At 44.7% G+C, this 15,439-nt stretch overlaps 1 protein-coding gene across 1 annotated transcript in view; it reads left to right on the plus strand.

Annotated features, from left to right (window-relative positions):
- akap6 (A kinase (PRKA) anchor protein 6) overlaps positions 1 to 15,439 on the plus strand; it is a 104,089-nt gene that overhangs the window by 51,408 nt on the left and 37,242 nt on the right. The window contains exons 14-15 of the mRNA XM_029494374.1: positions 916 to 1,046; positions 5,877 to 5,997. Coding sequence (XP_029350234.1) covers positions 916 to 1,046; positions 5,877 to 5,997 — 252 coding nt within the window. The remainder of the gene's footprint in view (positions 1 to 915; positions 1,047 to 5,876; positions 5,998 to 15,439) is intronic.

The raw sequence follows: 15,439 nt of genomic DNA on the forward strand, positions 1-15,439 counted from the left end.
GTGTGTGTTTATTGTTCTGTGTATTTGTGGTAATTTGCACAATAGGAAAGCGGTTCATGCTAAATGTGTGCGTGAGAGAAATCAGCGGGTATATACATTTATAAGCATGTATGTGCACATGCTGTGTGTGTGTGTGTGTGTGTGTGTGTGTGTGTGTGTGTGTGTGTGTGTGCGGCTGCAGGAGAAGCCTGGAGTGTGTCTGTAGTGGCTTCTTGGCTGCTTGCAGGGCTTTAAAGGACACGTCCGTCAAAACATTCATCTGCAATAAATAATAATCACACTCAGAGGAAGCTGATCCAACTCAGACACACAACCTCACCTCACACAGACACACACACAGAAGTTGTTTACTGTGTCACTTTGCGTCTGTCCTGATGTCATATCAGTTTAACCACCAGTATAATCAATTAAGAGCTTGTTTACTTTTTTCTTCTTATCTTTGTTTGGTTGCCGTGATGTGTGCGATGTGTGCGGTGTGATGTGATGTGTGAGGCAAAACGACAAAATGAAACTCTGCTGTTAGCCGTTAGCTCCACCTGGAGGACGCAGTGGTAACTACATCGAGGCGGCGGTTTCTCCTGGGGGCGGAGTCAAAGTTACAGAAGGGAATTAAATGATACACACTTCCTGTCTTCTAAATGGGCGTGGCCAGGAACACTTCCATCAAAAAGGCAGACTGTATTGAAGTCTATGGGAAAATGTCTCTCTAGTTTACAGTGTTCAGTACAGCATGATGTTCATTTGTACCTGCCGATGTTTATTTCTGCTGTGCAGTATCTGATTCTGGAGCTGCAGTTTTTGTCACTTCACTCTTCAGCTCCGGTTGCTGCTTGAAGACGTCTCTAAACTGAACCTGTAGAGTCGTGAGCAGTTTGTTTTCCTGACTGACTCGTGTGTTCTCGCTCTGTTGTCCAGGCCGAACTGATCTCCAGTCAGTGTGAAGTCCAGCGCGCCGCTCTGGAGCAGATGGTGGTCAAACTCAGCACGCTGCGTTACCCTTCGTCCGCCAGCAGGAGGCAATACAGCCAGATGGCTCAGAGCAACAGGTAAACACCGGAGCCTCTCCGCAGATTCTCCTGTAAAACTCTGACAGCGCCGTTAGCGTTGTTAGCCTGAGTGTGCTAAAACCCTGTGACAGTGGCAAGTGTGACGTAACAAGAAGTTATCAGTAGGTAGGCAACAGAATTGGTCCAGATGTGTAAGTAGAATCTGACAGCTGATTGGATCCTGATTGGATCCTGATTGGATCCTGAACAGATCCTGTTCAGATCCTGGTCAGATTCTGGTCAGATCCTGATCAGATCCTGGTCAGATCCTGGTCAGATCCTGGCCAGATCCTGGTCAGATTCTGGTCAGATCCTGATTGGATCCTGATCAGATCCTGATTGGATCCTGAACAGATCCTGGTCAGATCCTGATTGGATCCTGAACAGATCCTGGTCAGATCCTGGTCAGATTCTGGTCAGATCCTGATTGGATCCTGATCAGATCCTGATAGGATCCTGAACAGATCCTGGTCAGATCTGGATTGTGTGCTGGACCAGAAGTAAATCTGGTGGAACAAAAAGCTGATGGTTGTTTGTTTGGATAAGAAGGAGAGAAGCTGAACAAAAACAAAAACACAACATAGTGACATGTGACACACGCAAAAGCAGACGCACAGACAGACACACAGTGAAATGTAATCACACACACACAGAGAACAAGTGTTAACAGCTATAATCTGGTGTGGCCGAGCTCAGCGAGCGGCATCTTTGGTCACGCTGCCTGACGCCGTTTCATCCTGAGCTTCGAGGAGCCGCCGTCTGCGGTTATCACTCGCACACAGGACACACACACACATCTACACAATAAAACCATACATGGAGTTGTGTGTATGCAAATGACAAACAGCTTAAATTGCTCTGTGAGTCCGTCATATGTTGTGTTGTTGCACTCACACATTAACACATATCTGCTAAAATTTGGTTTTAAGTGCTCTGTGACCTGGACTGTGTTTGACTGAAATAAAAGGAATGGAAGTTGTTTTCACAAACACACACGCACACACACACACACAAAGAAAGACTCATTTAGTTGTGTTTGTGTTGGTCTGTCCTCTGAGGCTGCAGTCTAATGTTTAAGTTATTTACAGTGGTGGTGTTGGGTGCTAATTGGTTATTCATATATTAGCTGCTGCTCAGATTTACTCTTGTGTGAGTGTGTGTGTTGTGTGTTTCCAGTGCAGCGGTGTGTGTGATGAGTTTGGTAGTGAGTGGATGTTACATGTTTTTCTTTGTGATGAGCTCAGTTGAGATTTTCCTGATTTGGTTCAGTTGTAAAGAAAATGAAGGTCAGACTGAATGATTCAAGCGTCTCATATGAAAATTTATTCGTTCATTCATTCATTCATTCATTCATTCATTCATTCATTCATTCATCTTCTACCTTTTATCTGTTTCCTGGGGCCGATCCCAGCTCACTCTGAACAGGTCACAGTCACAGTCCATCAGAGGGACATATAAAATATCTTCATTCAAAATTTATAACAAATGACCTTAAAAAAAACTGGGTATGAATGAATGACTCAACGAGTGAGTGAATGAGTAACTGTGGGTGAATGAATGAATACAGGGAAAGATGAACAAAGAACTAAATACCAAATAAGTGAGTCGCTTTTTAAATGAATTAGTGACCTATTGATTAAACAAATGAATGAATGAATGAATGAAGAAAATGGTGAGTTAATGGATGAATGAGTTGATGAATGAATGGATGGAGTGGATGAATGGGTGAACAGATGAGTGGATGAGTGTCCTATGAATCCATTAGACGAGTGTCGGTGAATCCCCTCATTCACCCTTTCACTTCATCACTTCATCCCCTCCTCCTCCATCTCTCCCTCCATCCTTCCTTCCTTTCCTTCCTCACTTTCTTCCCTCTGTTCCTCTGTCCATTTTCCTCTTCTGTTCTTCACTCTCGTCTTCTTCCTCCTCCTCTTCCTCTTCCTTTTGTATTTAGGATGATGAATTAGAGACGGCGGTTCCAGCTGCTGTCACTGTCGCGGCAGCAGAGAGTGAAATTAAAGAGAATTTAACCTCCACTGAAAGACGGCGTGTGTTGTACGACCTCAGTTGTTCAACCTGCTTATTTAGATAATAATAATAATACATCAATGGATACAGTGATAATGATAATAATGATACAGCACTTTCAAAACAAAGATACACTTTCATCGGCAGAACAAACATCACAAAGTAAACAGCAGCCAGAACAAAACTTCAAAAAAACACATCACAGGAAGCCGGCATCTCTGTGATTAATTGTTCTGTTCATGGCAGCAAAGTTGAACTTTCTGATGATGAATTAAATACAAACTTGCATGTTGTTGAAGAGAACTGAGGTCACATGTTTGATTTTCCCGTCACCACACAGCAATAAAAGTCAGGAGGCAGGAACGTGTGTGACCTTCCCGTGCTGGATGATCTGCTCATCTGGAACAATCTGAATTTGATCTGTTTGCTTTCTCGCATCATTAGAAGTGTCTGTATTTTGCTTCCATTTCTGGGAGCCAGCTCAGCGTTGAAAAAACACCCATCATTTCTCCAGGTGGAACAGGATCTTAGCGCGGAGCCGAGGGCCCTCCAGCGCCGCCTGGTTCGTGGTCGTGAAATCTGAGTGCAAACATCTTACATTTAACAACTAAATCTTCCCTTTGTGAAACGTCTTCATAAATCCTGTGGATGTACCAGTATTCACATGATACCTGTTTGAATTTCCCTCTGGCATCAATAAAGTAACTATCTATCTCTATCTGGTACCTGTTACGGTTCGGTAAATCCACTGTTGACTGGAATTATGACGAGCCGGAAATGAATAATAGATTCCTATAATTTGAATTTCCTCAAGTGACTAAATGTCAGAACGGCTCGCTGTAACACTCCCACGTTCTCCGTCAGCGTCGTGTAACTGAGAGAGAAGCTGACACTTCAAACGCTCTGTCACCGTCCCGGCGTCGAACGCAGCCCCGCAGTGCCGCCACGTCGCTCCTTGCTCTCCGATTTGTCTGTTTTCCCGTCTTCCATCCCCCCGAGAGATCCTGTTTTACAAAGTGTTTAGTTAACATTAGTGCGAGAACAAGACGGAAGTCGGGGAGGGGAGAGACGGGGGAGAAAAACGACAAACGACAAGAGAAAACAATCTGTGTGAGTGTTGTATCTGCTTCATCTGTCTGAGTCAGTAAAAAGGCCGCTCTGCTCGCCGCATAATGAAGAACACCGCCGTGGGGGAAAGAAGCTGCGCTCGCTTCTTCGGCTTTCTTCTTCTCTTTAGTTTCCATTTCATTGAGAAGATCTTGCAGTGGAGGACAGATGTTGGATGAAGATGGGAGGAGGGAAGGGACAAAAAGGTAGAAAGATGGAGGAAAGGGTGGGAGGAGCCAGTGCAGCGATTTGTCTGATTTCAAGTGAGGAAGAGAAGGTGACGGAGGGACAGAAAGAGAGAGAGCGGAAAGTGAGGAAATGTTCTGAGAGGTCTAAAGGTGGACCTCCATGTGGTCTTTGACTCTAAATCCGGTCCCGGTTCTATATTAATCCGGTGAAACTGTCGAAGATCTCAGTCTGTGTTCAGAAAACTTAAACCAGCCGTCAGGACTTCCTGAACTTTGTGATGTCACAACAAAGCAGTCACCGCCCTCTGCCACGCCCCCCTGGATCGACCATCCAAGCTAAGATGGTTTCTGCTTCGTGAAAGCACAAAACTATCTCCTAATGGATCAACCCTTCAAAACAAAAGTGTGCAGAAGGTCAAATGGGGAGCTTTAAGCCTTTTTGTGGTCAGGGTCTTGCCCCGGGGGCTGATGGGTATTAAATAAACCGGTGTTTGTTTGGATATTGTCAGTTCAACGTGAATCACAGCTGAGACCGATTTTGGCTTCAGGGTGAATCAGCTGAAACAGGAAGTGATGGAACGGTCATTTTCCTTCTCTCTGTTTCTTGTTTCTCTGATTTCATTCACAGTTTGTGTTCTGACAGCTTCTGGAGTTGTTGTGTCTTTGTGTGTACTTGTTTGGTGTTATTATCAGTAGCTGTTTGTTTTGTGTGTTTCCAGCCTTTGTCTTTTGTGTGATTGAGCTTCAGCGAGTGCATCTGTGTGTGCGGCTGATACTTTGCGTTTGTGCGTCTGTTTGTGTGTGTGTGAGGGAATTGTCGTGGAAATGCCGTGGGCCTGACAGAGCTGTCAAACTGTCGGCGGTGGCGACCGGAGAATTCCAAACAATTTCACCGCTAATGTTGAGAAACATGTTGCCGCGTCCCGCCGAGGCCGAGAACCAGCGAATATATAAATAATAAACACGCACACACACACCTTAACAAAACGGCTGACAGTAATGTGTGTGTTTGAGCAATCGGCCCCCGTTCCAGCAGCATAAATATTTGATGTGATCCTGTGTCGAGGAAGAGGAGGAGGAAGGACGGAGGCCGTGGGAGGAAAGGAGATAGAGAATGAAAAGACAGATTGGATGGAGGAAGAAGGTGGATGAAATAATCCACTTCCTGTTTGTTTGAGCTGAATCCTTTTGGATCTACACTGGCTGACTTTGAGTCATCAGCTGTTTGTCACTCTTAATGAGAGCAGCTCGTTTGGTTTGGCTCTAAAAAAGCAGGAAGGAAGATCCAGAGATGTGGACAGTTTTCCTCTCTCTCTCTGCCTGCCTTTGTCACCCAGTGTCTCTCGCTCTTAGCGCCGCAGGACAAAACAACAGAACAATATTACAGCGACGCAAGAAACAATAACGGAAAGACAAACGCGTCGGGAACAGTATAAACAACAGCAAAAAGAAAATTCAATCACAACAATAATTCAGCTCCATAACCTCTCTTTCTCTCTGGCTTCAGTCTGCAGGACTTTGACGTTGAATACCAGGAGCTCTGGGATTGGCTGATGGACATGGACGCCATGGTAACGGACAGTCACCAGCTGATGATGTCAGAGGAGCAGCGACATCAGCTGTTCAAGGTAAATCGAGCTGTTTTCTCTCTCTGTTGAAACTTCGCTGCTCTGATGAGTCGCACTGTTTGTTCACCAACATTTAACCTGTAACATGTAACCACCTCTGCCTCAGCACTGACCACCGTCTGTCCACATGTGGAAGGAGCTGGAGTCTGTATTTCCAGCTCACCCCCACTCTGCACACACAAACAGACACACAAAGACACACGCTCGTCTTCATCCTCACCAAGGAGAATGGGATTACATGGCAGAGCCTCCCTCATAACCATATCATAGAAGTGTGTGTGTGTGAGCAGTTTTTGTGTTTGTGTTTCTTTGAGAGGCTTTTTTTTTTTTAGCATGTGCGTGTGCGACTGTGTGTGTGTCTTTGTGTAACGACTTCACTGCAGCCCAATGAGTCTGACAGAAAACCAGCATGTGTTGTGATTAGAGATCTGAGTCATCCTCTTCTGTCCTTCACACAAATGTACGCACACTCTGAGTGATGGACATACAAACACGGACAGATTAAAGACACACTTGTTGTGCGACCTTTTTGAAGGAACGACAATGACAGGGTCGTCATGTTTCTGATATAAATGAACTTTTCAAACTCCAACATGTCCGGTAAAAAACAAAAGGGATGTTTCTGCACTTGCTGTCTCTCTCAAAGAAAAGTTATTTAAAAATCAGCAAACTAACATCAACACAACTACAGTGTCCACAAACTGGGAACGACAAAAAGGAACAAGTAAATAAACTCAGTGAGGGATAACCTGCTTTTTAGCTTGACGCTAAAATGTCGCCAGAAGCACCAGATCGTAAACGTTTGTGTTTATGTTTCACTCTGGATCATGAGCAGAACGACAACAGAAGGGTAAACACAGCGAAATACACAAACTCTTTCACACACACTGTAATATATCCACTGTCAGGCTGCTTATACACACAAAAGGATGATGTGGGTTTTTTTTTGTTGTTGTTGTTTTTTTTTTACTCACAAGGCACTGCAGCAAAGCAACAAACACACACACGCAAACACAAGTAACTTTGCGTAGTTTGTCTGGCCGTGTTCTTTCTGTGTGTTTGTGTACATGTCTTTGTATCATTGTGAGGACGTCTCAGCTGCTCCTATTTACTATAAAGTTCAGAGTTTTTATGGTCCAGAGGTCAGAGGTCAGAGTTAGGCCTTTCTTTGTCGTGGATCAGGTTGAGGATACAGGACCAGGGAAACCATTATGTCCTGACAGTTATATAAAGACCTGTGTGTGTGTGCACATGATTTATTTAGCGGCCGATGAGACTCACCTGGGCTGCGAATTATTGATAAGTGTAAAGATGAACCTAATTTCTCCATAGGAGTTTCACTTAAATATTCATCTCTGTATGAATATTCATGGCGGTGATGATGCAGACATGAATTTTAGATGACTCTGGAATCGCTGGGCATTCTTCTTCTTCTTCTTCTTCTTCTTCTTCTTCTTCTTCCCTCTCCCTCTCGTCCTTTTTTTTTTTTTTTGATGTGTCAACTCTCCTGTTAAAATATTGATGTGGTGCTCGACAGCGTCTCCTTGCCCATTCCAAGGTCGCCTTCTTATACTGTTTCCCTCCACCGACGGGCCTGTATACTGCTCATTTGCAGCCATTTTAATCTTATATCTCTCTGTTTTTTACCTGTTGGCTCTTTCTCAGTTATCTGGTGAATAATAATCCCTTTCTTCAGGCACAAAAGACAACATTATGATCGCAGTTTTATAGCTGTATGAATTAGAAGAGCAGGTTTATTCACCCACGTATTTAAGAGTTTGTCTTGTATTTGGTTGTGTGCCGTGTGTTTCTCATGTAAGCATTTTGAAAAGGATTATTTATTGCGGCACCATGCGGGAGGAGTGCGTGTGAGAAAAAAGACAAATGTTTAAATATTACATTTATTTATTTTACTACTTTTTCCAAGAACCGCAACATGAACACAATTCTGGTCTTTGTGTCACATGGAGTGACAGCTGTACTACAGCACACATGCATGCCTCTGTGTGTGTTTGTGTGTGTCTGTGTGTGTCTGTGTGTATGCTCAGTAAAGCTTTAACCCTTCTAGTTTTTTTTCTTTGCTTCCATGAGAACGTTAAAGAACCTCCCTGTGCTCCCCGAAAATGCTGGGGGGACTCGACCCTGTAACCATAGCAACGCTAAGGCCCAACAAAAGTTGTCCTTTTGGATGTGTGTGTGTGTGTGTGTGTGTGGACGTGCTTGTGTATTTGTCTGTGTGTGGCGTACAACTGAGAGCGCAAGAAGGGAGATTGTGGATGTGTGTGTTGTGTTTTTTCTGTGTTTGTGTGTGTGTCCTCCGGAAAGGGAAAGCTGGGCTGACAGTTGTTGCTGCAGTCCGGCTTGGCAGACTCAGGCTCTACTGTTTATTGTGATGTTAGATGGGAGCACTTATCAACCTTGGAAAGGAGGGAGGAAGGAGGACAGGAGTGTGTGTGTGGAAACACAATCTGGATTTGGACCAAAGTCTCCTGCAGAGTGTCTGAAGCAGAGAGCCGGGTCAGAGCTTCACCTGCTGAAGCCTCGTTAGCGCCAGCGGTGGCTTTGTGATGTCATCATCTGAAACGGCCACCGTTCACGTTGTTGTTGTTTAGGGTTTTCAGAACAGGAAAGCAGTTGTCATGGTTACGGTAATAAACACACCACGGTTGCCGTAATAACGGCCCCGGTGGGTGGGTTCAGGAAACGACGGTGATCTGTGTTAAAATAAGTACTTCCTCCACATTAGACAAACTTTGTTGCCATGGCTACAGCAGCAACAACAACAAAGGAATATTGGATAATACAAACGACACAAACTGCCCGTTTCATGACGTCATCACCACGGCCACCGGGTGTCGCCTAGCAACAGAATCTAACGATGAGGTCACAGGGACCTGCTGACTGACAGCCAATGGGCTCGTCTCCACGGTCTGAAGCGCCTGTTCGAACTTTCAGTCAGTTCTTTGTTTATGTGCAGAAATGCAGTGAAGCAAATTAGCTCTGATGCTAAATGCTAACAACCGCTGACTGAAGCTCCGGTTTTATCAGGTCGTCGTCTCCTTCTTCTTCTTCTTCTTCTCTCTGATCCTGATTATTTCCATTACTGTGTGACTGTTTGTGTCGTTCTGTTCCCATTCCTGCCCACAGTGTGCGTGTGTGTGCACAGTTCATTCATCCTCCAGGGTGTGTTTCTTCTGTACTTTTCCAATTGCTACTGTGTGTACAGATGGTGTGTGTGTGTGTGTGTGTGTGTGTGTGCGTTTATTGAGGGCCCACAGGGAGCAGAAACAAGCAACAGACCTTGTAGCTGCCGTCAACCAATCCCACATCAAGGCTCCTGCAGCTCAGCCAATAGATGATCAAGGTCCTGGCCCCACTGAGTTCCACAGGAGGAAACACTGTCACACACACACAGCTAATACATTAAAGCGTGGATATTATAGCCAAACACATATTTGATGTCTGTTTATTGAATAGAAACACATTTGGTATCGGTGGAGTTAAATTAGAGAAGAAAAACATCCATCTGTATGAACGCAGAGCAGAATAATGAACCGAACCAAAGTGTTGACATTCAGCTGATGCTGATTACAAATGATCAGATCTTTTTAACAACCAAGCAGAATAAGTTTGAGCATCCCACAAGTTTTCTGTGCTACGCTAACAGCTAACAGCTAACAAAGCTAACAGGGTCACCTCAAAGCTGCAGGACATATTTCCATAAAACATCATCATTGGATCAGAAATATTCACTTTAGTTGATGACCAAATATAAAAACTTTCCTGTCAGCTTCAGCTGCCAACTTCCAAATGTTAGAAATGAACTTTTACATCATCCTAAAGTCCAACTGTGGTCCGAGGTCTTTGAAACTGAGACTTTTACTTTACTCCCTTAATGATTATTGTGTTTTTATACTCATCTGATAAACATGAATAAATGACTTGACGGGACTCCGTGAAATGAGTTTTTAATAGTTGTCATTAAATCTGATCAGCAGGACAGTTTACATTTGAAACATAAACTCTTCTGTTTGCTGCTGACAACTTACAGTAGAAAAGACAGACTGCTGAACTCAGTAAATGTTCCACCTGCTCTTTCACGACGATCGTCTTGGCGCCAGTGACCTCCCATGATCAACTGACAGGAAGTAGAGACGGCCGACCGAGTGTATCAGATGTAGGTCAAAGGTCAAAGCAAAAACAAACTCGTTTGAAACCATTTCGTTACATTAAGTCATCACTGAACCTTTTCTCTCTCTCTCTCTCTCTCTCTGGTCTCTCTCTCTCTCTATCTCTCTCTCTCTCTCTCTCTCTCTCTCTCTCTGGTCTCTCTCTCTCTCTCTCTCTCTCTATCTCTCTGGTCTCTCTCTCTCTCTGGTCCTCTCTCTCTCTCTCTCTCTCTCTGGTCTCTCTCTCTCTCTCTCTCTCTCTCTATCTCTCTGGTCTCTCTCTCTCTCTGGTCTCTCTCTCTCTCTCTCTCCCTGTGGCGAGTTCCAGTAGAGTCCAACTAATTACAGTGGCTATCAGTGTGTGTGTGTGTGTGTGTGTGTGTGTGTGTGTGTGTGTGTGTGTGTGTGTGTGTGTGTGTGTGTGTGTGTGTGTGCATCCCTGCCGCTGAATTCTCATTTCAAATAGCCTATGGTGCTCTGATGGAATGCTGGGCTACACACACACACACACCTGCTCATTAACTTGGTTCCAAAACCAATCAGTGTTGGTGCGACGGAGGAGCTCTGTCTGACGCTACACACACACACAAAGACGTCCAGAGAGAGAACAACACAGCTGTATTTGTCCAGATGTGTTTTGTTTCCAACTCATTCACATCAGCTGATAAACGGGGAAACGTTCATGTACATTCAGGTCTCGTGTCACAACTGAATCCACCTGATGTGTTAAACAGGTTGACGGTTCTGTTTCAGATCCTGGATCACAATTCTGGCTTAATCCTTTAAACCTGAATCTTTCAGCGACCAGAACCAGACTGGTCTCTGGTCCTGGTGGTTCTGATGTTAATAATTGTAGCTTCATGAGATTTTAGAGAACCAGATCTACCTGGTCTGCTACAATTCTTTTTCTTTTTTTCTGAATGGTTTCCAACACAAAAGCTGTGCATGAAGCTCATTTACTTTACTTCCTGATCCAGAAACCTGGATCAGGCCTTAAGCCCCTCCCACCGCCTGTTGGCTCCAGGCTGACAGGTGAGAGAGCAGAGTGGATGAAGAGCTTCAGTCGGAATCAGATCAGAAGTTAGCATCATTAGCTGCGCAGTCATCATCAGTGTACTGACACAGTGTTAGCTGTTGTGCTAATGCTAACTCTGGCTCTCTGTATGGGCACGGTTTTAGGTGGATAAGCCCCGCCCCCTTCGCCACAAGCTGACAGGATTGTTTCATTCCCTGAGTGTCACAGTCTCACTCCTCATGTCCGTGTGATATAAAAACAGACATCATGTGTTTTATTGGTGTGTTTTATGAAGTAGATATGTAATTATATAAATCTGCAGAAACAGAAATGAGACGACGGCGTTTCTGTCCTCAGTCTGTGCTTCACTCGCCGTCTTAAGCCCTAAGGGCAACAGTGAGAGTACACAACCTCAACAGGAGGCTGAGCACACACACACACACACAGTCTGGGTTATATTCCAGTGGAGAGTCATGCCTGAGAAACACACAGACGGCTTAAGTCCTCTATCCTCTGAGCTCTCCCACAAAATCTCTTTCTGCTGCTCTCTTTTCTTTTCCTTCTTTCTACTGCTGTAACGATCAATTCGTTTTCTGCCGTGTTGTTGTTTCACTGAGGAAAATACAATCGTGTGTATTTTTTTAAATAGTAATAGTTGATGTGTTTATAGAATCTTACAGCTCTCCGGCATTTGTCATCTGCTGACTGTTTTCTGAGCGGTCCAAATTTCACGTAAACACGTAAATCCAAGTGGACCACGTGGAGGTCTGCCTTCAGACCGTGTGGACCTTAATCCGATGGGCTGTTCTCATTATGGACAGCAAAAAGGAAAACAAGTAAAACAAAAACCAAAAATCAGAAATAATTAGTTTTACCTGTTAAAAACCGTGACATGCTGAGAATTAGGTTTAGAAACCCCCCAAATCCCACCCCACCCCAGAAAGAGAGAGAGAGAGAGAGAGAGGAGGGAGGGAGAATCTTTAATTAGAGACAGATGACTTTGCCACGCCTCAGAAGGCTGGAATTACACTGCAGGCTATGAGGCGAGGCTAATTTCACATGTAATTGTTGCTGCAATCCTCACTGTGCTGTTAACGCTCCCAACCTCCCTCCATCCGGCAGGAGGGAGGGAGAGGAACGGAGGAAGGAAGGAAAAAGTCATGTGTTACTGCACATATCGGAGTTAGAGATGAAAGCATGGGAGGGGAAAGGAGTAAAATAAAGTGAACAAAAGGGAAAAGGAAGGAAGGGAGGAAATAAGGATGATTGTTTGGTCACATGACTCCGTCTGAATTAATTTCACAGATAAGAAAATATCAGGAAGAACAAATGAATGAGTGAAATAAAGAAAAAGGAAAAATCTGTGGCCATTTAAAAACACTGAAACAGCAAACATCTCCCTTCATCCTACAAAAGAAACTTCCTGCAGGAAGGAAAATCTCTCTCACACACACACACACTTCTCTTTCCCTCTTTGTCGACTGATATTTCCATCTCTTCTCTCCAGAGACACACTGTTCTGTGTAGAGTGTGTGTATTGTGCGTCTGTGTGTGCATCTGGTGGAATCTGTCAGGAAGTCGAACGCTTCCCAGGTCAGATGTCCCGATGTGCCGTTTTGTCGTTTGTCATTGGTTGTTATATGAACAGGGAGATAAAACCCCTTGGGGCTGTGTGTGTCTGTGTGTGTCTGTGTGTGTCTGTCATCGTCATTAAAGCTGAATATACAGGACCAATCAAAGTGTCCATATTTCCTGAAGGACTCAACCTGCTGTTTGTCACCTTTGTGTTTCTTTGTTTCTGCAGTCTTTTTTCTTTCACACAAGTCCAACTTGTGCGTCAACACGCAAAATACACAACTCGTCTTTCTCTCAGTCAGATCTTCTCCTTTATATTGAAGTCTATGGGAAAACGTCCCGCCTCCTCCTCAGTAAACGTTCTCGGTCTCTAGTTTACAGTCTTCAACACAACATGATGTTCATTTTTTAAATGATGCTCCATTTAGGGGAGGGGTTAGGGGGCGGGGCTAACACAGAGGAGGGGTGTTTTGTGCTTTGTAAATACAGTAAGAATTTGTGTGTTTTTGTCCTCAAAAACTACACAACAACAACATCTCTGCTGTTTTTACACGTTTCTTTGTGTGTTTGTTCACGTTTTCAGACCTTTGTGTGTTCACTGGTTCTCTCGTGTGTGTGTGTGTGTGGATTATGTGTCCTGTGGGAGGCTGTTTCCTGTGCGTTTGTTCTGTCAGTCTTGATAAAGTCGGGGATATATCTGCTTTAGAACAAAGAGACACGACTCAGCAGCATCTCGCCAACTTTCCTTTCCCTCCCTCCTCCCCCCTCCTCCCCCCTCCTCCCCTCCTCCCCCCTCTCTGTATCTCGTCTCTTGAGACTCCCTCAGCTTCCCAGGAACGCCGTCTTAACTGAAACCTGACACACACTCCCAGTCAGAGATGAGCAGGAATCTGATGCAGAAACAAAAGTAGTTTGTTTGGAGCCAATGTCGGGCCAAGGTCGGCTGTAAACACGTCTCCCCAAAACTACGAGGCGAGACTAAAACAGCAGCAGCACGATTCGAACCACACTTCTGCTTTTGAAAGTTTTCCAGCAAAACAAGGCGGCAAAAGTTTCAGGTGAGCAACATCCAAAATTTCAAAGAGGGGCCGATTCCCTCTTCTGATTGGCTGTCTGTTTTTCTGAGCGGGCCAATAAGAATGAATAATTTTTCAGGTTTTCTTTTTCAAAAAAGCAAACGACTCGATGAATGAATGTTTCGTTGCGACATCAGAAAGTCCCAGAAGTCCTGACGGGCGGTTTTAAGGTTCCGGCTCTGATTCCAGACTGGACTGGATTAATACAGAACCTGGAGCTGACCACATGGAGGTCCACCTGTAGACCAGGTGGACCTTTAAGATCCAGCACTTTTTATTTCCTGTCGCCACTTTAGAGGAAAAACAAGTGAAGCTACCGCAGCAGAAAATATTTCTCCTGCAGAAGCTGCACTGCTGCCATCAGCTGATCAATCATCATCACTTCAATCGTTTATTAAAAATGAAAGAACAAATAATCAACACAGCAGGTGACTATTGATCATTTTCAGGAGGAAACGGAACCAACGAAACGCACAAATAAACTCAGCTCCTTGATCTTTGTCTTCTTGTAATTCAAAGACTGCAGATCACAGGGGAGCTCACACACACAGACACACACTGCAGTTTTTGTTTTACCTGCAAACAGATTTTATTTCCTGTGACGGTTTGTTTAAGTGTGTGTTGTGAGAATAATGTTTAATGTCACCTCAAGGGGAAAACGGCAGCCTCCTTTAAAGTGTGTGTAGGGAGGAGGAACAGATAAATGTATGTGTCTACATGAAAACACACAATATTGGGAAGGAGCTCTGGTGCACAATTAATGTGTGTCTGTGCCGATGTGTGCCTGTGTGTGTGTGTTCTCCATTCATCACCCTGCTCTCCATTTGACCTTGGCACCTTCTTCATTAGAATAAAGATTGTCTGTCGTTTAGGCTACATGGTCGGTCTGTTGGACACACACACACACACACACACACACACACACAGCCATGCTATTACATTTCCGTCACTGCGGTGGAATGGAGGGAGGGGCGGAGGAGGAACTGCCATGAGAGCCGTCCTGGTTCAGTTCTGTATCTGTTTCAACATGAACCACCATATTTGACCTGCAGCAGCACGAGGAGGTTTAAAACCGTTCAATCAGTCACGTCTCTCTGTTGGACGCTCCTATTGGTTCCGCTGGGTGATGTCACAGCCAATCAGAGAGTCTGTGGATCAGTCCTGAATGTTTCTGAGTTTATTGTGCGGACAGAATAAATAGATTTTTCATCATTACAGAGCAGAACTCCTGATCAGATAAAGACCCAAACACAGGAGAGTTCATTACAGTTCAGGTGAAGTCAACGCTGACCTACACACACACACAAAGACGACAACACAGGCGTTGTTGTTGTTGTTGACTGACACCTGCTCACTTCAGTGGGACTGTAAGTCAACAGTTAGTTACAACCAACGCACAAACACACACACACACACACACCAGTACTCTGCCAAATATACATTAGTGCCCATACGTACAAACACATGATCCAACCCCCCCTCCCTCTCTCTCTCCCCCCTCTCTCCCTCTCTCTCCCTTTCTCTCTCCTCCCCCTCCTCTCTCTCTCTCCTCTCCCCCCCCTCGCTCTCTCCCTCTCTCTCTCCCTCTCCCACTCTCCCTCTCTCTC

The sequence above is a fragment of the Echeneis naucrates genome, chromosome 22, assembly GCF_900963305.1.
Source record: "Echeneis naucrates chromosome 22, fEcheNa1.1, whole genome shotgun sequence".
In the NCBI taxonomy this organism is placed as follows: domain Eukaryota; kingdom Metazoa; phylum Chordata; class Actinopteri; order Carangiformes; family Echeneidae; genus Echeneis; species Echeneis naucrates.